Below are 23,457 nucleotides of genomic sequence, written 5' to 3' on the forward strand. Positions count from 1 at the left end.
TATTGTGTTATTTCGGCATCTTTGATCCGATTTATCTGAGTTCAGGAAAACTTAATGGAATGTCCCTGACCTCAAGCAGGTTCATGTGAAAGCTGGTTTGCTTTTATCTGCCCAAGACTGAGGAAGCATGACTATAACGTTTGTGTTACCCAGTTGTTGTTCTGTGTGTGAGGAGGGAAAGTGGATTCAGACTCAAACATGAAATTCAAGCTGGTCAAAGTTCAGTGTAACCTCCAGAAAGAGGTGCCAAAGTTTGGAAATTCAAATCTGGATGTGATCCAACTTCAGTTGGAGCAGGAAGAGATTTAACAGAATTAGTTTGGTTCCATCATCTCTCACCTACTTCTGTTTTTTTCAGGAGGAAGATCAGTGTGAACATGCATGCCAGGGTGTAAACAGCTAGATGTTCTTGCCTACCCTCTTTATACTCAAGCACAACCCTGGGGCAGAAGATGTTTTCATGCCCCGTTTTCAGTGCCGCTGCTAGGCTCTGTCCTGATGGCAGCTCTCAGAGGAACTAGGAAATCAGTGTACTAATTTATTCTCTTTAGTCCCTCTAGTATCTTAAAAGGAGCTCCAAACTGCATTTGAAGGTGGCTTGGCAGGTTGTAATGACAATCTGTTTGAACTTCTCACTGGTTTGCTTTTCAGTCTTACAAAAGATTTCAGGGAACAACCTGAACTCTTGTGAAGTGACTTCACCATGTTCTTTCACTTTGCAATCAAAGCTTTAAGCAAGCCTACACACTTTAAACTCAGCTATGCTGAACTACATGATTCTTAAAGCTAAGGGCTGCAATAAGATGTTGTCAGGCAACAACATGAGGAGAGGAAGCAGAGAAAAGGAAAGTTTCTTTTGCACCGTGGAAGAGGCAGTGCCATTTCTTACCACAGCTGTTGCCCACTGAAATCCCTCATCCAGAGCTCCTGCCAGGTGTGGCTGTCAGATGGGCTTCCCCCAAAAACCTGTGAGCCAGTGCCTAAGGACGGGAGTCGGGCTGGAGCGGCAGACCTGGCAGGGTCCGACAAGCGCGACAAGGAGGGCTGAAGGAGGTAAAGCAGCGAAGGAGTTGCGCTGCGGGAACGGGGAGCACCTTACACCTGGCTTGGGAAACATGCAGGCAGGGAAATGCTGTCACAAGTCGGTGACAGTCCTTCAACCATTGCCAAGCAGGAATAAGGGAGGGGGAAATAAGTTAAAAATAAAGCCCTTCTCACGGCGTGTGAAGACCAAATCGTGCCCCTTCGCCAAGAGGGAGGTGCCGGGACCTCGAACTGCCCGGAGAGGGGTGGAGAGAGCCGGGGGAGGGCGGGCGAGGTGCAGCCGGGTCTGACTCAGCCCGGCCCGCACGATGTGCGCTGAGGGCAGTGCCAGGCACGGCGTCGCCGAGAAGCCTCTTCCCTTCCCCTTCCCCACCGCCCTCGCGGGCTCCCCCGCGGCGGCGACGCGCCTCCCGCGGCCCCACGCCGGCCGGGACTCCCTCCAGCCGCGGCCTCGGCCTCGGGCAAGGCCGCTCCGCCCTTCTCCTCCTCCCGCGCCCCGCCGCCGGTGCTGCCCCTCGGCGGAGGGCGCCCTGCGGGCCGGCGGTGGCGGTCCCGCCAGCCGGGACCGGCTCCATCATGTGAGGCGGCGGGCTTGCCCCCTCGCCCCGAGCTGCCCTCAGCCGCACCATGAGGGACGGGGATGCGGGGCAGCACCCACGATGGAGACAGGTAGAGCCCGGGCGGCTCCTCCCCCTCCTCTCCTGCGTGATCCTCGTGTGGAGCGCCGAGGTGGCGGCGCTCGCCGACTTCTCAGGTACGGGGCGGGGAGCGGGAGGGCCGGGACCGACTAACGGTCACCCGGGACGCGGTGCCCGGTGCGGGAGACGTGAGGGGCGAGGCGGGGTGGGCAGGAGGAGGGCACCTGCATCCCCACCGCCGGCCCCCCCGTATCGCCTCGGGAGGGGAGCCCTCGGATCCCGGCACCCCCCGCCGTGAGGCGCGCCCAGGACCCTCGAACGGCACCCCCGGCAGCCCCTCGTACCCCGGACTGGCGCCGGCAGGAGGTGCCGGTGGTGTCCGCGGCGGGAGGCTGCCTGCCGCCTGCGCTCGGACCCCGCCCGGCACTGCTCGGAAAGCTGCGTATTGACCGGCGTGTCCCAGGGCCGGGACACGGGCCTGCACCCAGGGGAGCACGGCTTCATGATTCAGATGTGCCGCGGCCGTGGCACCGTGTGAAGGAGGGGAGGAAGGAAGAGTGGGGGTGAGGTATTCCAGAGAGGTCCGGTGGGAAGGGACTCGAAGAGTTGGACTGCCAGGTTCTTGTCAGCTGCGCGGTGGAAAGCTGTGCGTGAACAGGCCAGGGCCTGACCAAAAGTGCGTGGAAGTCCCTGGAAAGATTCCCACTTTCTCCTGGAGACTTGGAGTCGAGCCCTGAGAGAGCCTTCCCTAACTCCGGTAGCGAACAAATAATGCTGCGCTTCTCTCTGCTGGGAGGGCGTTTCGCCTTAGTAGCGCTGTGATGGTGAGAGTCAATTCAAAGTGAGCAGAGGCAGGAGCTGTCATTTGGAAATCAAGGAGGTGATCCCTGCAAGGGTGCTGTGTCGGTGCAAAGTGAAGTGGCTGTCGAAACTGGAAATATGTCCTTGTTTTCACTAGAACAAAGAAGCAGGTTTTATTTTCTGTTTGAGAAATCTGAGCTTTTGTGATTTTGCTTATGTGCCAGGGCATCTCACTGCTGTTATGAAGTTACTTAGAAGAGCGGTTTCACTCCTTTCTGTGTCTCACAGTAAGCACAGCATATTCCTGGCAGTTGCAAGCTTAAGGAGTTGCCCCTAGGGCAGAAAGCAAACGTTACCCTTAACGAGCAGAGCAGAACTTCCCAAATGCCAGTCGAGTGCACCGGGAAAAAATTAGCATATAATTAATAGTCCAAATGTGTTGTTACCCATATTCATATAGTTCATATTAATACAGTTCAAACTCTTGGTGGTGGTTCTGTAAAAACCCTTTCCTCAACCATAAGAAAATACTGTTTGTGATTTTATTATTGTGTCCAAGTCTATAAGCCTGAACATTTCCAAGCAAGCAAGCACCAAACATAAAGACCACGATTATATACTTGGATAAACTTAAGTTTCTCTTACTAGGTTCTTTTCACATGTATAGGGCTTTTAAATGTTTGCTGTCTCATTCTTTGGTGACTTTTTGGCTTAACTGCTGGCTTGTACATGTTAGTTTTGGAATCATATGGCAGTTCTCCACAAGAAAATAAAGAGTTCAAATTTTCCCTTTCAAATAGCCGCTGAGTTAAAAAATATCCCTCTAGTTTATCTAAGAAAGTTCCTCTCACAAAAGTCTATTCACTTTTCAAATGAAGTTATTTAGATAAGGTTATCCAAGATATGTTTCAGAAGTACAGCTGTATTCAGTATTCATTGTGTGCTGAACTTTCCAAATAGGTAGAATGACCAAGGCAAAATGTTTGTCTCACCCCAGAGATCAGTATTAAAAGTGCCATGCAGAGAATTCCATCAATAAGATGTAGAAAGGAAAATCAAATTCCAAAATTATTGCCAGATTGGGAAGTTTCCAGCCTGAACAAATTCTGCTCACTTTTTCTTTTTACTTTTAACATGGGGGTCTAATCCAGAATGACAGGAAAGACCACACAGAGAAGTTTTTGACTACTTCAGAAGTAGGTGCTGTGGGCCAGGACTGTCAGAAGATGACACCCTGCAGTGCCATTCCCAGTCTGATTAATACCTCTTAGAGAATTACAAGCTCTGTAAGAGCAGCTTCAAGCTGAACTTCTAGAGTTCCTGAATTTCCTTATTTGCTCCCCTCAACAGGAACAGCGACTTGATTTTCATAAGCGTTGTTGAATTTACATGAAAACAAATCTGCCCTTTTTAAAGAAGCAGCACCGAGCAGTTTACAAGGTGCAAACAGCTCCTGGGGATTATCCTGATAGATGAGGAGTGGGGAGCTGGCTCCGCCTGCTTTACCCACCACCTGCATTTTGTGTCTTCTGAAAGGGATCAGGTCTAACCCTGCCCTTCTGAGGGCGATTCCAGGGGGCAGGTTATAGGTTTCCACGTGCAGCCCATGCCACAGCAAATGAAACAGATCTGCACCTTGAATGTGTTTGGCATGATTTGATCAGGTTCTGGGAATTTGGGAGTGCACAGACAATTGGAAGGATAGTTGCTTAAATTTTCCCTGCTTCTCACAGATTTTAGGCTCAGATTATTAGGTGCATACTTTTTTGGGTCATTGTCTTTTCTGCTCTGTGTGTTTCCAGCATCAGATCTCTACCTCAGCAGCCCAAGTCCTGTTCTTCTCTCCTTCTCCCCCCACTCTGACAACTTTCTATAATCACTTCGCAGACTGCTGTCAGATTGCAGCAAGTGCACATGTAATCTTTATTGTTCTCTTCAGGTGGATATTAAATTGTGCTAGCTATTCTAACCTTCTCAGAGTCCATTTGTTAATCACAAGACCTAGCTGCTAGCCTGTAGCAACACAAAGGTGACCCCTCTTGGGGTGTCATGTTTTTGGCAAGGGGAGCAGGGAACAGTATATATAGATAATGAAGGTTTGGGGTTTGGTGTGGTTTTGTTTTTGTGGGTTTTTTTTTTTTTTTTTTTTTAATGTTTGACTTGTATTTATTTCCCCATTTATAAAACTGTGGTAATTTTTTATGGATCACTTCACAAAAGCAGTACAGTATTTATCCCTCCCTTTTCATAAAAGAGAGGTTGCCAGCTCTGGCTGTGAGTAGAATCTCTTAATTTGGTTATTGCAGGTCAGTTGCTATTGTGGTTTTGTTATTACTCTTACAGGATATAGAGCTGCAGATTCTTGTTCTCGTATGTTTCTCAGTCTGGCTTTTAACTATGAGTAAAAAAATGTTGGTATGGCATTTTTTAATTTCTTTTGGGGTTTTTTTTCTCCCCCTTTTTTTGGAGACATCTCTTCACTGTGCAATAACATTTTATGACTTGATGTGGGAATTGGTTTTTTCTAGGGAGAAAAAAAATTCAGAAACAAGACTCCAGCACCAGTTCTAAATCAAACTATTAGGAGTACTCAGGGTCAGTAAGCAAAATTAGTTTCTCCTTTAAATAGCAGGAGATCTTGGAAGTAAAATAATGCTGATGCACACAATACTTAAAGAGCTGCATAATCTATTATTGTCTTAACAGTTCGGTGGCAACAAAGAGCATATTTATTAATTGCATTAGTTATTGGAGGTGGAGGTTTGCTCTAACATCTGCCATCCTCTGTGATTCCTTTTTTAAAAGTGGCATCCAAGCTTTTATGCCCAAATTCGAAACTGAAAGGTGAAGGTTTGGAAGAAAAGAGAGATTTGATCCACAGTCCTTCTTAGATCTTCATGCATATTGGTTGACCCTATACCTAGGAAGTTTTCTTCCCCTGATGCCAACTCTTCAAGACACATCTAAAATAACTTTTCACCAAAATATTTATTCATGTCCACAGCTTCATCCCTGCTTAGCACTTGTCCTCACACTGTTTTTCTCAGTGATCACTTGCAGCTTTCCTGTTTCGGATCAGGTCCCAGTCCAGGAAACTGAAGCCTGCTGTGAATTTTGCTAATTCTCTCATCTCTGCAGGCTAAAATCCTAAATACTCTGGGCTCCCAAGGGACTGTCAGAAGTGAAGAGGGACACATTTTTTGTGCCAAATCAGGCCACATGACAGATGTTTCCTCACAGCTCCTCTATGTTCAAGAACTGGTTCCCAGGATGGGCAAAATAAGGAGCTGGCAAAACCACCGAACTCATATACTATACTTGATTTATATACTACACATATATACTATACCTATATACCTATAGTGATGCTATGGAAAGCTCATCTGTCTGCTACCACTGCTACTGAGGGAGAGTTGGTTTTGCTGGGGATGGTGGCATTTGCTGTGGAGTGTGTACCTTCTCAACAGCAGGAGTAACTGTTCCTGTGTCTCAACCTTGCTAGCAATGGGAAAAGTGCTCAGCTCTCCCCTTGTCTCTCTCTGTCCTAGCCCTGCTCCTTCTCCCTCCTTTTCCTCATCTGCTGTAAAAGTGAACTGACCTCTTATCCATCGAGGAACAAATTCCACCTCTCTGACAACACTGAAGAACACCCATCACCTTTTTGGGGTTATTTTTTATGCCACTTTCTTCCTCCTTTTCTCCATGCTACTTCGAGCTTAGGCTTTCTGCTTGAACTGGCCTCCTTTGCTCACTTCATCAGTCAATCTCCCCTTCTTTACCTTAGTCCCAGCCAGGTTTTCTGGGCAGCTTTTAAGAAACGTGGCTGTAACCGAAGATCAAAAATGAAGTAGCTGTGTGATTGCATAACTGGCTGAAGAATGACTTTGTGGATGTGAACAGAAAAAGCAGCCCTGCTTAGGTAGAACTTTTTAATCTTTGTCTGCTGGTGTCAACTTTTCTTTCTTTTCCCAGGACAGTTCAGACAGAACTAAGCACTGCTTTAACTCCATAGACTTGCTCTTCTAACCCAACATCAGAAAACAAATGGATCTAATAAAAAAGCGAACCAGTTCACCCAAGAAACATAATCTGATCCTGTGGCCTTTCTGCATTAAAAGTTTCCATTAAGTTCTGTGGCATTCACCCATCCCAGATTCCCCCAGGCAAAAGGAAAGCAAACAAATGCTTCAAGCAAATGCTTTGTTTGTAATAATGTGGCAGGATCAATCATGACCAACCGCAATGATGCAGAGGTTTTTTTGTTGGTTTTGTGTTGGCCAGATAAAATCCTGTATAATTTCCTTGAGTCAGTTCTGTTGACTCACGGTGGGAAGTGGAGCTTGACCAGGATATTTAAAGAGGTGTTAAAAGGAGTGATGTCAATGATGCATCATCTTGATACTGCCTTGTAGAACTCAAATGAAAATTTTGGTTGCTTTGTTTAAAGAAAACCATTTCATTTTAGAAACATGTTTCATTTCAGTAATATGGGAGTTAAACCTCAAAGTCTGGTTTAAAGTTTCTCAAAGTGGAGCGAGTTTGCATCTGGGGTTTGTTCTGTGGAGCAAAGAGGCATGTGTCAGAGGTGGCAGTTTAGACCATGGTGCTGAGATCCAGGATTTTGTTTCAGGCCTGTCTCTGCACTTCTTTCTGCATTCCTGAGGACATGTAGTTTATGAAATCCCATTTTAGATGTGGATTTTGCCTAATATTTTTTTCTTAAATCCACTAATGAGATTTAGTCGTCCTTGTTAGAGAAGTAAAAGTTCTGGTCCTACTAAGTTCTTAACACATTTTGTGAGCGTAAGCAGCTAGGCCCTACTAGCATCCCCCAGAAAGGATGCTGTTCCTAAAGCTCTCCCAAAGTGAGTTAAAGCATAGTGTGATGCTCCTATAACAACAGATGTTACGAAATTCAGGCATGAGACAAAACCCCGTAGGAAATCTGCCTTGCTGAGCTCCACTGCTCAGAGACCGACATGTTTGAGTCTGTCTTTCAGATTCTTACACCTTTGAGGCAGGAACTCTCTTTGTTCTCACTGTGCAAATTGCTGGTACCTGACACATCATATGTTATTTTTATGCAAAATAAATAGCAGGGATTAGCTTCTGCCTGCCTTCCTATTCCATCTGCTGCTGATTCCCTTGTTAGTAAGACAGAGCTTTCAGACAGTCTCAGCTTTATTAAAGAAAGGGCCAGAGAACTGTTTCAAATATATACTCAGATTTTGATGGAAGTATCCCCAGACAGAGAAAGCACTGTCTGACCAGTCACCGGTTATCAGAATTCTGTCATCTGCCAACCATAATCTACAATTAAAGTGGAAATATTTTGCAATATTACCAAACAAAGAGAAAATAGTGTCTTAAAGGGAACTAAAGAGCAGAAGGAGGCGAGGTTGCGCCTTATTTGTTCAGCATTGGTGAGTCATTTCGTCTGAATTTCTATGCATTTTAAGAGTTTTGTTTCAAAGGTCTATTGTGTGGCTTCTGGCAACAAATTAAATACCAGTGATATTTGGCTCTTAATTTAGAATTAATTTTAAAACATCACTCATAAGACCTGATTGAAAGCCTGTGGTTGCTGGAGGGATTCCCAAGGATTTCACTGGGCTTTGGATAAGGGTCTCAACCCACAAGTATTTGTTTATTTTTCTTCATTGTATTTGTTCTTGGATGGGAAGAAAAGCATTAATTTTTCAGAATAATTTTGCCTTTTTGACTTTTCATTTCTTCAGGCTAAAACTGAGTTGGAGACAATGAAATGTTATAAAGAAAACCACCAGGCTAGGAGGCCATTTTTTGCTTTTCTGGCTTGGACTTGCTGTACTATAAGCCATCCCAACAGCGTAGGTCTGTGAGCTACCAGAGGATGGACTTAGTGATTCAGTAGGCAAATTCCCTGATCTCTAGCTGATATTTTGAGTGTCACATATAAACAGGCATACAAAAAATGCAGAATCTGAGTTAGAGTTCTGTTTGCAAAACAAAACCTGTATTTTGTTTTCTGAGGAGCTGGCAATGAACAGTTCTCATGACAATGAACCCTCTCAGGTTTGCATAGACGTTCAAGTTCCTAAATCCAGGTTTTCAAAGAAATACTTTCCTGTAGTCCCAGAGGTTCTTCTACTCGCAGTGTTTGGGAAGATTATAACTTTGCTTTCTCTTGGCCATAATGATTCACGCATCCTGTCTCCAGAAGCAGTTGGTGACTGCTGAGCCTTTCTCTTGTTACTTCTTGTTAATGGCCCTAGAAGAGGCTACTTTGTCTCCAATCAAAAGAAGCATTTTTTGCCAAGGGCAAAAGAGAGCCTTGCAGTCTCCCTTAACAGTGTTGTACCTCTTGTGAGCACCTTAGGATACGAGGGAGAAAGTCTTCCTTTTCTACTGTAATAGATCCATATTAAGTCCCAGGACAAGTGTTTGTCCTCGTGGCTTTCTGGAACCGCTGAGAGAAGTATAACTGACTGTAGTATGGAGTTTACTACAGACCAGAATCCTTGGGGATTAGTAATAGTTTGCCTCTTCCTAGCACAAGAGGAGAAGAAAGAAATAAAAAGAGAAAGTGAGTGAGAGAAAGGAAGTGCATAGGGATCTGTCTGATTTCTGAAGAAAACCATTGAGGTGCAGTGAAAATAAGCATCACTCCTAGGAGACAACACAGAGAAATATGAAACTGTAGATCTGAAGGAAAACAGAGAACAGCTGTGGGAGGATGTGAAAGACAGAATAGGCATCTGGTCTGCGAATGCAGGACTCATGGATTTTCCCTCTCTGCCAAAATTTAATTCACATATCTACAAGTCTGAGCCAAGTGGCATGGATATGAAGAGGTTTTGTGGTCCTGGAGAAACAATGCCCATTTGACATAACGAGAAAGTTACAGGAGATTGCTACTTCATGATGTCTTGGTTTTGTTTTTCTAAGAGCTCATGGCTTGGCTTCTTACATATGCTGCCACTCACTAAATAGACCTTATTCTGATACTGGAGTTTGAATGTGTTTTTGTGCTCAATTATCTGCTTGTTACCTTGGTCCTTCCTCTGGCTTAAGTGCAACCAAGCTCTTTCTTAATTGCTCAGATTAAATCTTGCTCAGATCTAGTAGACAATGAGAAGTGGATTCAATAAGATGGTCGTGATCCAGACTATGATCCAGGAGGTATGGCTATGAGGGAAAAATTAAGACAATTTCCTTAGGAAAGCACACATGTTGATAAATCAGTTCTTAGAAAACCTAACTGATGTTTTCATCAATGATGCCTGCTTTGATTACTATACTATCCCAAAAGCATTTTCATGTTTAACTCAAACATTTTGTTGTTGAAGACTTCATCTGTCATTAACACCAGTGAAAACAAATTGCTCCATTAGCAGCAGGCTGATTAGTTGTCCAGTATAAGAATACTGTTTCTTCAGCAGCCAGTTGACTTTCAGCATTAGTCAATTAGATTGAGTAGGAAGTGATAGTTCTTACTTTCTTTTCTTACTTACTTTTCTTACTTCAGGCTTCAGCTTTCATGAAAATTGTAGGAACTTTATTTCTTTGAGCCCTGTGCCCCTCAGGTTTGAAACTGGACAGTGAGAGTAAAAATTTTTAGTTGAGTAAGAAAATGCCAGATGGACAGAGATCATGATCTCATAAGCTTCATCTCCCTCAAAAATGGTCAACTCAAAACTCTCAAGGACTGATTCTAAGAAAAGCAATAGCTTTGGATGCTCTGAAACCAAACTACGTATTTGGAACTGGAAAGTTGGGGTGTTTTTATGGTCACTGGCTTATCAATGAAACTGGGTTACCTCTAGTTTTTTTGAGGGAACATCTGTCCCCAAATCAAAAAGATTTAGATAATCTAAAAACCACAGTGATTGTACAAAAATTCTTTTCCTTGCATAGCAAACCATCTTTTCATGCCATCTCCTGCAGTCGAAGCAAATGGATGGTGTTAGTAGGATAGCAGGTACTTGTAAAGAGTATGAGTGTTGAGAGGAATAATGGGAAAAAGCACACTAAAAAACCCTCAAGCAATGAAGGGAAATTAAGTCAAATTAGTGACTATGCAAGAAAGCATACGTTAAGCAAGTATGGATTTTCATGTGTATCTGCTGGGTGAAGCTGGTACACATTTCTGAATAGTGAGCAGAATAAACAATGGTTCTGCCTAAGAGTATTTCTTACTGTTAAAAGACTGTGAGACCAAGTCTGGCTGGAATGACTCAGTATGCTTACAAGGCACTTGAAAGAAAAAGAATAAAATGATGGGGCAAGAAATAGTGGTGTGAATTTCAGAAACAGTGTCTTCCCTGGGTCCTCTGTCAGGATTACTAATTCTCAAAAAGAGCTACCACAGAAAGAGCTTGCAGGCAGCCAACGTAAGAGAATAAACACAATTACAAGAGGCAGATTGTTGCTTCTATGGATGCAGCCAATAGGTACTGTCATATCCATGCACGGAGCCCAGCAGTGATTATGCAGAAACCCTGAACAGCATGGTCTGTGGCATAGCTGCCTCTGAAGACCAGAAAGGAGTATGGCAGAGGGGATGGGGAGGAAACTTAGGGCTTAATTTCTCTTCAGTGCTTCCTACACAAACCAACAGAGAAAACATTGCTGGAGAAGTACTGCAGCTGGATCCCAAATAACAGTAAATAGATTGATGCTTCTAACGGTGCTCCTAGTAGAGTTTATAAACAATTCTGTTATCACCACATGAGATCTCTTCCTTCAAACTTGCCAGTCTTGCTTGTGTATTTTTAATGACTGTTGGCACAATTCGCCATAAAACTACGGGAGCTGAAGTAGTTTTACCGAATGGATTAGCCTTCTGGGACTCCCACAACAATATGTGTGCTATTTCAATCTATTTTGATCTAAAATGGAATTGTATGTCATTAAAATGAGCCAGCAGATTGCTGCGCTAATTAAGCTAGATTGAGTGGTGCACAGGAACTAATATTACTAAATCTGTATATGAAGGCCCTATTCTGAGAATCCTCATAGTCTGTGTGCTGCTCGGCTTCAGGCTCTAAAAATATTACATTGCAAAGCTGCTGTCTTGCCAAAAAGACATTACATCAGTCAACGCTGAGATTGCATTTAATATGTGCTAGGCATTAGACTCACAGCTTAGAATTCTGTTCTCCTTGATGCTTCCGTATGGTGACATTCATGCCAGAGCAGTGAGGCTGGGCAGAATGTACACATTTCTTTTTTACTCTAATGCTGGCAACTGAAAAAGGCCTTGTGTTAGTGTCCTCCACCATAAGGAAAAAATGCAGCTAATCTAAGTATCCTGTACTGTCTTGTGCCATACGTGAGAGACGTAACACATCCCTTGGCTGACCACTTCCAGGCTTTTTGGTAATCATTTTTTTTTATACTTTCTAAGTTCCCAGTTCTTCAGTATTTTTAAAAGAAAGAAATATCTTTCTGGATTTGCATGCCTACAGGTTCATTGTATTATTGTTGCTATTCAAAGCAATAGCACCAGGAGCAAACGTTCTATAAGCATTCTGTAAAACCTAGAACATTTTAAGAGCTCTGTTTCACACAAAGTGTTCTCTATTTACAACCTTTCCTCTCTTAGGCCAGTTACTTTTGCCTGTCATTGTTATTACAGTTTAACAGTCCTCCTTTGCAACAAGAAGTGATCAGTAAGGGTTAAAGCTTTGTTCAGCTGCTCAGCTTCAGGGTTTTGTGTGTTTTTCTGGTGCTGTGTTTCTTTATTTAAAGTTCTTTGTCAACACAGTGGATGCTGTGACTAATTTGGCTAATTCTGGAAGAAAGGATTATGCTTGAATTCTGCATTAGTGTTTTGAGTCTCAGTAAAAAGTTACAATGAGTGAGTAGTCTGGGTTATGCAGACAGTTGGGTGGGATGATACCTTCTGGCCTTCAAATCAATGGGATCTGTTTGTTGCTCTATGATTCAGGCTTAACTTCTGAGCCAGTCCGTAACGTCTTGTACATCATTTTGTATGCAGAGCACCCCATACATTGCTTATGAATGTGTGTCTTGGGTAAATGGGAAAGCTCCTAGTGGGGCTTTCACACAGAGACATAGAGATGTTACTGGGACACTGCAGTATTGCCAAGTTTTTCTAATTTAGGCAATTCTCACAGTAGCAGACTTCTTTTTTAAATAAAATTTCATATTGTTTTAAAGAAGAGTGACACATACGATTTTTGAAGAAAGGAAATCTATAGTCCTCATTGCAGAATAATGCTTGAAAAAGTGGCTGCCATAGCTAAACACCACTTTCCACTCCATCACCCAACAACGCAGAAAACAAAGAAAAAAAACCCCAACATTAGTTTCAAAACATTAAATCATCTAAGGATTTGTATAAGGGTCCATTTAAGATTCTGTTTGCTCAGGGTAAGAAACCCCATAACTAACAGGTCTTCTGGTTTCCCTGTCCAGGTGTACACACAGCCATGGCCTCACTCCATCCAAGCTTGGGTGAACCATCATTGTGCTGCAGCCCTCCCCATGCTCTAATTTCCAGGAGAAGGGAAACTCCTCATGTGCTGGCTAGAAATGAATCAGCAATTGCTTCCCTAGCACACAGGAGACCAGGATTTAGAGGTGTGTTGTAGCCCAGGCACAGCCTTTAACTCTCAGATATTTAAAAATACCCAAGCAAACAAACAAAAAACCCGAACAATTTTCTCAGAATTCAAGCCTAACAGATTTTGATTAATTAAACAAATAAAACCTAAGGGAATCTGCACAACAAATAGTGCCCTGAAGTGTGGGTAGCCCAGGCTATGTGCTGGGCCAGTGCCTAAAAGTGACACAATCCTGCTGTCTGGTTTGGATGGTGACACAACCCTGCTGTCTATTTTGGATGACCTGATTTAGTCGTGCCAGTTGAGAGAAATGCAGAAAAGGAAGCATGCCTCAGAAAGAGTGACAGACCCATTCAACTGTTACAATGCCCTCTCTTCTGATAATCATGGCTGCTATTAATTGTACAGATAAGAACATATTTTTCCCCTAACCTTACATTGTCGTTCAGCTGAATTTGCTGCCTCAGAGGAAGTGTGTTTCTGTACAGAATCTGGTAAACAATATAGGGATACTTAAGGTCTCAAGAAGATGAAGCTTTCAACTAGGGTGACTACAAGGCTATGGTGCCCAGGAAAGGAAGGAAAGCAACTGTAAACTGCTCCCTCCTGTGCAAGCACCACTCCGGGACCAAGGTGAGAGGCAGTAACTGCTAAGAAAACTTTATTTGCTTGCTGAGCCAGGGCAGACAGCACCCCAGCATGTGAATGAGGCCTGCATGAAGAGAGGAAAGAACCTGGAGTTTTTCAGAGGAAAATAAGAGGAAAATGTGTCTTTTTGAGTGGGAATTCTTTCTCAGCATTCTTTTGTGAGCGGCCCATTCAGCACCACTCTTCGCAAAGGGCTGACCACTCCACCTGTGTCTATGTAGCCTGTGTGTATAGTAATAAAAATGCAGGTTTATGTGGCCTGCCATGTGAGATGAGCAATTTAGATGCTAGTACGTCACCACTTCTCTTATCAGAGAACATTAGGTTTCAGCCGATTTCCATTACTATTTTTATCCTTTATTGTGTGCAAATACACAGGGATTTTAATAACACCAGTAACTTGAAATGCTGCTTAGAAAGGCAGAGAGCACGATGTCTTATTTTCACCAGTCCACCCAATGCTATTTTTACAAGTGAACAATATTGCTTGTGCAGAATCAGAACAGAATTTTTATAAAGGCATTTTTTAAAGGATTGAATAGTTGCAATTGTTGGAGAAAGGTGCTTAGATACTGGATTAGGAATTTGCAGGATCAAAGTAGCAGTTAAGATGCCAGGGAACTCATCCAAATCACAACATAGCTGATATTCTTTAGGGAATACTGTGCTGTTTTGTATACAGCACTCTTGGCTCCAAGTAACTTAAAACCTGAAGAATTGAAATGATTACAAATATCGGGCTAAATCTTCCAAGGTGTTGAGTGCCCTCAACTCATGTTGGGCTGAATACTTTTTTACACTGTGGCTCTTTATGCTGTGATGGCAATGTCAAAGGCATTCAGCAGCAGTAAGTGCCACTGGAGGCCCCTTTACAGTATCGGCCTGTAGCAAAGTCACTTGGGTGCAATTGGGCATTCAGCCCATTTTCCTGACAACACTCAGCACCTTTGAGGTGCAGGCTGACAGAGGAGTGGCTCTGGCAGGAAAGCTCAATTATTTGTGATCTCAGTTACACAGACAATCTAGGGGATGGATTTGGTTTGGGGTTTTTCGGTGGTGGTGGTTTGTCTTCTTTTCCTATTATTATTTTATCTAACCTATGAGAAGCTGTAGGGATTCCTGCTAGTCTGGTGCCTTGAGATCTAGACTACAAATACAGGGCATGAAATTCACTCCATAACCTGATTTTAGTGCCAGTGCTCAGACTGAGTTCAATGAGCTGAGGGACTCACCTTCATCTCTGATACACTGGAAGGTGCATCTGACTGACTCCTGGCCTCTCTTGAGCTCTAGATGAGGAACAGCAATAACAATAGCAGAGCAGGTTTTCCCTTTCTGCAGACCCAGTAACTGATAGAGGAGCTGAATTCCCCATCCACCTGCGTAGCTGAAGCTTGAAATGATGCCAGACAACTGGAATGCTTTCTTTTCATATCATTCACGTGAATATTCAAATGTACCCTTAAAAACCTTTTTTGAAATTGCTCAGCTTTGGTGAAAGTTTTAAGAGGGGGAAAAATATGTGAAAAATAAATGACATGAGCAAAGTTTTTCAGTATTTTCTTTGAGAAAACTGATTTTTGTTTTAGTGATACAAAAAACTTGTCATTCTGTTTCTGATTCAGCCACCACAGCAAGAAAATATGGCTTGGTTTTTTTTTTCTCTGTTATACTAAGCAGTAATAATTTTGCTGTCACCACAGTGGGGTAAGGAAGGTTTCTGAGGAGAAGATACTAGCTTTTGCCTTTAATTAGACCAATTATATGTTTGGAAAGGAGGCAAAGATAGGAAAATTATAATTCTTCAAATTAAAAAGCTATGGTGTCAGTGTTAAAACTTCTACAAAACTTGTAGCAAACAATACGTGGAAGCTCTTAGTGCTTTCTCCTTATTTAATGTGTTTCATTTAGAGAACTTTGGGGTTTTGATGTGAGTGTGGATCAACTTGGTATTCTAGAAGTAGGGAACTGATTTTAGGGAGAATTACACAGAATTTAATACATGTATAAGAATAAGGAAACTATTCAAATATGGTTGTTGTATGCACATTAATAAAATGTTTGGCTAATAGTGGAAGAATGACAACACAGATTTGCTTTGATAGTAGTATATTAAGTTGTCATAAAACCCATGGGAAAAAAAAGTGGATTTGAGTCTGATATCCTTGTGTTTATGGATGAGAAAGGATATTGCTTCATTTGTAGAGGGGTATTTTGTATCCTTTCACTCTCCTGTCCCTCACGCCTCTTTTTCCCCTTCACGCTCAAACATTTCTGCTTAAAGACAGATTTCAATCAAGCATGACGGAATGGTAGCAATATCAAAGCTTCGTAAGTATAGGTGAGGAAAGTCTTTGAGTTAAATTACCCCCAATAGTTTTCCATCACAGTGCCAATTTGTAATGGTCAAAGGCAGCAGCCTGCATGTTCCCATTGAAGTATTCTGCAGAACAGGGAAAAGGGCAGTAGAAGGTTAAATTTATAAATATTTGTGCTGATAACAAAAATCTTGGCTAGAGACAATACAAATTAGACACAAATCAGGAAAACGGCTGTCGTTAGCTCTGCTACTCATGGACTTCCTAGGAGATGCAAATGGATGGTACAGCTGCATACAGATCCTACTTCTCCCTCTCCTGGTAACTTCAACAAACTCTCCAGCAAATACATAATTCTGTGTCTTACTTCTTGGTTTCTGTTCAGCACCTGTGGTGTCCACCACTTTTGGACCACCTTTTCTCTGTTATCCTAGCATCTGATTTAGTGATACAGAGGGAATCGATCACTTTTATCATCACTTGTGTGAAACAACTGCCTAGGAGTGCAGAAGTGCACAACATCAGTTTAAGACAAGGTCTAAGGAATACCTTAGCCAGCTGGAATGCAGGAGTCTAGCCCACAAAACCAAGTGATAGCCTGTTTGACTTCTGCAAACATGCCCTGGGGTTGTTAGCAGTCACAACTGGCAGGCGCCTGAGCCCATTTATTGTCTGTGTAATGACATCTCCGACACGGTGCCACTGTTGGAGTACTGGTAAGGCTCTGACTCACAGCCACGCCACCTCTTGTTTTCCAGACCTGAGTGTTACTAGCATGTAAAGGTTGACCCATTCACAGAAGAACCATGTGGTGTGGCAGCGGGCCATATGTATAGCCTTGACTACAGTCCTCTTTCCAGAGACTGATTGTGGGTTTCTTGTTATCTAACAAGCTTGTCATTTCCTGTACTGGTTTTAACAGAGCTGAATATTTTCTAGGTTACCTAACCAAACTTCTGCAAAATCATACTGCCTGTGCCTGCGATGGGGAGCATTTGAGCCTGCACTGTCCTCGGCATTCAACAATAAGTGTTCAGTCAGCATTTTACGGGCAAGACTACTACCACATGTGTAGTACTCAGGAGACTGAAACCAGGATAACAGAACCCCAAAACTGTGTGGCACCCACTTCTTTGCAGGTATCGCATGTCGTAAAGGTTCTTAATGCACAGAATGCTTTTGACAGTGTCCCTGCGGTGAGCTATGCTGGGTGAAAACGGCAAGCGTTCACAATATTGTATGAAATGACATTGTGTCTATGTCAGTTTACCATCAGAAGTATTACAACTGAAAGGGTTTGTCTGGCCAGCAGGATGTTACCATAGGATTGTGAAAGCTTTGTAGATTGTATTCTGTTTTGATGAGCCTTGCTTTGGAAACCCCATCCTCAGAGTTTCCTAAAAGAATCAATTCCCTTCTAATCAAGGGCTGGTCATGACTGAGCAGACCAGTCTTAATCCATCACACAGGCGCTTCTTATTCCCAGGAGAGGATACAAACATCGGAAGGAGCTGGGTTACAAACTGACTGAATAAGATGGCATTCTTGTTGGTGTTTGGCTTGTTCCATGCCTTTTCACTTGCAGAAGAGGCACCATACAGCTAAACAGCATATCCTAAGCACTTTTGCAGATACCTGCATTTCTGTGAATCCATTATTTGATCAGTAATATCTTATGGTTTGTTTGCTGGGCCCACTTAAGTATAGCTTAAAATGATTTATACTTTATAAATTATTACTTTCTGCTTTGGAGACTTTTGTAACAAGGCTTAGAAGGCCTAATGTATATTGCTGTCAAAAGCTTGTTTCATCATAGTGAAAATATCCAGTGTTAGGCCATATACAGTAAAACATTAAAAAAATGAGTAGACAGAGGAATCTGAACATGTTCTGTTGGTGATGCTGTTTTAAGTGCTCTACAGAAGCTTTGATGAAGCTTGCAACTTTTGTGCTTCCAGCCAACACATTGCTTCTTGACAATAGGGAATGTCTGTTCCCACCACTAGTGAGCTGAGGAGTTATACAGCGTGGTTTGGCAGTAATATCCTCTCTGCAGCAGCAGCCTTACAGCAGTTTTGTATGTGTGGCTTGCCCATGCTGTACTGCAACTTCTAAAGACATTCCAGACATGACCTACAGGCCATGTGAAAGTACATCTCTCCACCAAAAACAGTAGGCCAGATGCATCCTTGATGTCATTTTACTGACTACAGTGAAGTGACGCCAATGATTATTTTAGGCTTTTGAGTGCCTTTGTGAGGTCTCCATGGGCAGTTTTTTCCCTTGAATATAATAAACACAGCATGGAATAACTTCTGTATAAGCTATCGTGATCATTCAAGCACTGTCACTGATCAAAGGCATGAAAGCATTTTGACAAGGCCACGAACGTGAGAGATACAAATGCTCTGCATCTAAGGGATGCATCTCCTGTTCTGTCAAGGAGAAGGGGTGCATCCTGTAAACTGATTTCTTAGAAAAGAGCACCAGTGATCTCATCCCTCCTCCCCTTCCCTTTGGAACTGCATCTGCAGTCTGCATAATTGGCCATGATGCTACCCTGCAGCCAGGAGGAAGCATAACAGGCATGTTTTACAGTGACCTCCTATTAGAAGAATCACTGCAAAGCTAGATCTATTTCAAGATATTAACAGCCCAGTGCTATCTCATTATGAGTATCAACGTTTGCTTTTGTGGTTGCATGTTTTTGCACAGCAACATGATAAGAAAATGTGCCTACTGTTTGCATTAAGTAGGAGAAAATACAAACAGATGCACAGGAGATGATTCAGCTCAGGTGCAAACAGAAGGTGACTCAGTAGGGGACAGCTATTTCCACTTGCTAAAGATGTAACTCGATTTCTCTGGCCTGTTCCAGAAGCATCCCAATTAAGGAGGAGTTATTTGTTGGACTTGCAACTCTGTAAAAGAAGAATTAACTGATAAAATTAAGTCTGCTGTGCTTTTCCTTTCCTTTTAAACTCTTTAGAGTGCACTTAATGCTCAAAGAGTGTTGGATGCAAGTCCTCTTCTTTTACTAATGGGAACAAAAAGGCAAGAGTGTTATAAGATTGCTGCAATGTGCTGCCAGTGTGTATCATTTCTGCTAGGGAGGGATGGCTTCCAAGGATGACAGGAGAGATTCAGCCACTGCCAACTCTCTCAGCCTGGAAACATGAATGCAGCTTGTGCTATCACAGTGGTGAATTTGTGATTTGGCCTCCTGGTATGACTGAGAACTGTTCTGATGAACAAAAATTCCCATGGATTTTACGGGAGTACGTAAAACTATCAGAGAACTGTTCTTATAGCTGCTTGTGTTAAGAGTGTGGTGACCCAGAGACAACACCCTTCTTATCACATCCTGCTGGGATTTTAAACATCAAGAATCATGGGCACAACAACACAGACTATGCAAAAAGAGTGTATAGACAGCTGTCTCTAAACTGAGTTTTGAAGGCGAATAAGAATTTTGTAAGTACACTGCTACATTCAAACTGGGGTTTTTTAGGCGCTTTGGCTTGTGACTGTATTAAAAACTGGATGTGGTCTCATCTTGGGTGATGTCTTCATATTTTCTATAGCTTCAGCTCCAGACCAACTGATGAAGTATCACTAATGTGAGCACTAGGAATACTCACTCCTTTTAATGGACTTGGAGAGGCCCAGTGACCCTTTGTTTTTAACACTGCTGACCTTTTTATTGTCATCCTGTGTTGCCACTCCCAGTGAAGCAGCACAGTAAGAACCATGGTATATTGTTGGGCAAAAAAAAAAAAGTATCTGGGGGTAAATATGGCCTTAGAACAGCATTTAAGAAATTTAAAAAGCCCAAAGCAAAACAGATGAGCAGGGTTAGGATAGAGAGGCACATCCCTGCTAGCTGATGAACCAGTTCTTGAAATCTGTTGAAGTGGCAAATCAAGTAAGTATGTGATAATGTGTGTAACTGCAAGAGAGGAGTGCCCCTTAAACAGGAGGTCCTACATATAGCTATATGTAAGGGTTGTGCTTAAGTGTCAATAAGCACACTAGATCTTAGCGTTAGAACTTTGAACTCTTTCAAGTGAAGGTACTACAGAATGAGTGTGATCAAGTAAACTTAAGTAGGTGGAGACAGAACGATTAAAAAGGCATCTTTTTGAGTTACCTGGAGAGGGAACTCCCATAAATGCTATCAGGAGTGAGTGCCTCAGGCAAATCAGAGGCTGGGGGCTGAGCATGTTTCCACTTGCTCAGGGCTCTGCACTGAGTCCCAAGCACCACTGAGGCTGTCGTGGCACAAGGCAAGATCTGGCTGACATGGCAGGGGCAGAGGAAAAGTGACAAACAACAGCAGACTGGTAACATCCTGAGTTGCCCTGACCATCACTGTGATGACTGTGTTCCCAGAAACTTGGCCATTACTCGAAGTCCAGTAGAGCTGTGACCTAAATCCAGTGATACAGATGTTTCTTACATGTTGGTAGCCAAAAAGTTGTGAAGGAATGATTTCTTTCCTGTATAGAACAAAGTACGACTAAGTATTCTCATTGCTGTATAGCTTCATACCTTGTTTTCAAGCCTATCCTTTTTGCCCATTGTTCTAGAAAGTACTGGATGAATGCCAAAACCTGAGATCCTGCCAACTCCTTGTCAATAGTCGGGTTTTTGGACCTGATCTGTGTCCAGGGACCACTAAATTCCTCCTTGTCTCCTTTAAATGCAAACCTAGTAAGTAATCACATCAGGCAAATGTGTCTTTGTGTGTGTTTTGACGTTTGTTTTGGTTAAAATGCCATTGCACAAGGCTTTGCATAAATCCGTGTGAAGTTTTGAGACTTAGATTAATAGCAAATTGTTTTTTTCTACTTCACCTTAGCTCTCCATTGTGTTTGTTGCCAGCTTAATGACCAGCGTAGTTTGGCAGTCAGGTGTCAGACATTAGGCTAGAAAGAAAAAGCATTTTGGAAATTATTTTTACAGAGATCCAAAGATAATGTTGCATTAGAAAGACAGAGCTAAACACAAAAACAGATGCTTGGGCGAAGGATCATCCAAATGATGAAGAAGATACTATAGTAAGAAATATGCAAAAATGCTAAGGAAATAGGACCCAAGCTGTCAGAGATTCTCTGTTACGACCTCCCATGTATAGAATAATGGCTGGAGGATGCAAATGTGTGGCTAGCTTTATTACAGAATTTCATTGTAGAATAGCCTGTATTCTGTGCAGGTAGTTGATGTTAATATGTAAAGGGACAAATCCTGCCTCAAAGAAAATGCACTTTGTAAACATGATGGAAGTGTAGAAAAGATTAAGACAATCATCATGAGGTTTCATTTATCAGTGTTTTCTAACTGTTTTTTTAATTGCTATTGCATATAAGAACAATAGCCCAGGGGCTCAGCTTTTTTGGCAGCTAACCTCCAGTGTGGCTGAAATAGGTCCCAAAGAAAATAGTTGAATGATGATTTATGGGTAGGTCCACCAGCCAACTCAGAAATACCATCCCACATCTAAAGGAGAAAGCACAAAAGGTATTTTCTTTAATCAGAGCATTAAGATAGTTATCATAGGTAGAATAGGAACAGGGGTGGTAGGCAAACTGAAGGCCAATTTATGCGGAGTATTGAAGTCAGAGCAGAGATACAGGAATGGAGTAGGCAAATGTTACCTTTGGCAAAGCACTGACACAAGAACTCCCATGAAGATTTACTGGGCCAATCATCAGGGGAAAAAGAAGTCTGAAATGTAAAATTTTAATGATCTGATGAATTATCTTAATGGTTTATTTTTTCATATTAAAATTACTGCATTCTTAACAGTAGGTGGATTTTCATTTCATAGTTGTATCTGTGTTATTAGAAACCTCTTACTAATCAAAAGTAGATTGGGATCCTGTTTGTTACTTCTATTAGGTGCTTTTCCCACTGGAAATGAGATACATTGAATATATAATATTCTTTGTGATGTAGATTTTTACAAAAGTAAGTCAAAAGTGTATTTAACAGCAAGTGCTGCCTTAAGACTTGAGGAATAGTCCAGTTACACTGCAAATTACATGATTTTATGTGACAGGAAATTTATATTTGTAGGTGAGATGCCAATATTGTTAGGTTTGGCTGTGGGAAATATCCTTGCTCAGGAAATTATTCGAGTATAACTTTATTTTACAGTCTCCTTGCCTTCAAGTGGTCACTTAAGCAGTTGAATCTCTGAATCTCTCAGTTTTTCATCTATTTAGAAATATCATTACCTCTCTGCAGAGGTCTCTGTTATATTGTTACCCTTACCTTATACTACTTGTGGTTTTGTTTCTGTTGCTTGGTACTTCCATAGCCTCTGCAGCAACCACAGAGCACAGCCATACAAACACAGAGCCCACTTTTAGGCTGTCAGCCTTTGGGTCAGGGCCTCCGATTTTGTGGGCATGATCCTCATGGGTGTACAGTATGGCAGGTGCTTCTGCAGAAGTAACAATCTGCAGCAGGTCATATGGTTTTTAAAGTTGCTTTTTTTAAACCTATACTGGTGACTGCTGATGAGCTCGAATGGAAGAAACTGGAATATTACCAAGAACATTAACCCATTGTTTTTATCTGTTCTATTATAAATGAAACAATGATGTTTTCTTTACTGAATAGATAGGAGGGTTTTCTCTCTCCAGTTCCCCCAGCACCAGCACACACACTCCACTCACAGGGATACCACTCAGTAACAATAAGGTTTCCCTTTTCTCCTGCTCAGCTCAGGAGCCTCCTTTTCCTGTTTTTCACATTTTGAAGGACAAAAAACCAGAGCAGAATAAATTCTTCTCACTGGTCTTATCTGCACTAAAATATTTGACACCATACTTAGGCCAGGAAAGAATTGAGCAGTAAAAAGCTGCAACCAGAGCAGCTAATAGACCAGCAATAGACCTCCTTGGCCAGATGTCCAGTTTTAACCAGTTCCCTAGGACGGATAAGCAGTGCTGTCTGGAAGATGATCTCACTGGCTTCCCACCTCTGTGCTGAGAGTGCTGCCAGTGTGCCTGTGCCAGCTGAGAAAGGGAGGGGGTGTATTTTTCTCAGGCTCCTGATTCACATTGCTTTGTCAGCAAAATGAGCCCGTACTGGAAAGTCACACCCAGGGAAACCCACTGACCTTGCTGGAGTCAAGCAAATATAGCTGAGAGAACCATCTGGCTCAGGCTGTGTAGCCCTTCCCTGTGCCCTTGTGCCTCCCATTCTTCAGCACTCGCTCAATGCTGTATGCAGTGGCACTGAGTGATGCCAGCTATCCCCATGATTGATGAGTGATTGGAAGCTCTCAGCACTCAGGCGGACATCTGAAGTAGGCATAGAATGCAACATTGTCCTGGGGGAAGACAAAAGGGAAGGATGAGGCTTCCTCCTTTGAGTAGTGGTGGAAAGCAAGCCAGGACATTGGGCAGGAAGGGGGGGAGGCTGTTC

General features: G+C 42.7%; 1 protein-coding gene across 3 annotated transcripts in view; it reads left to right on the forward strand.

The window, feature by feature from the left end:
- Window positions 1-1,327: 1,327 nt before the first annotated feature.
- The window catches only part of EVA1C (eva-1 homolog C), a 39,770-nt gene continuing 17,640 nt past the window's right edge, over window positions 1,328-23,457 (forward strand). Inside the window, exons 1-3 of one of the 3 annotated variants that reach the window (XM_061359018.1) lie at window positions 1,328-1,798; window positions 16,960-17,159; window positions 20,610-20,733. In XM_061359018.1, the coding sequence (XP_061215002.1) occupies window positions 1,672-1,798; window positions 16,960-17,159; window positions 20,610-20,733 (451 nt within the window). In that variant the 5' untranslated portion in view covers window positions 1,328-1,671. The remainder of the gene's footprint in view (window positions 1,799-16,959; window positions 17,160-20,609; window positions 20,734-23,457) is intronic. The other 2 variants (XM_061359017.1, XM_061359016.1) reach the window with 2 other exon arrangements.

This window comes from Neopsephotus bourkii, unplaced genomic scaffold (assembly GCF_033783945.1).
Source record: "Neopsephotus bourkii isolate Nb327-2 ecotype Australia unplaced genomic scaffold, CSIRO-AGI_Nbou_v1 NB_962, whole genome shotgun sequence".
NCBI lineage: Eukaryota > Metazoa > Chordata > Aves > Psittaciformes > Psittacidae > Neopsephotus > Neopsephotus bourkii.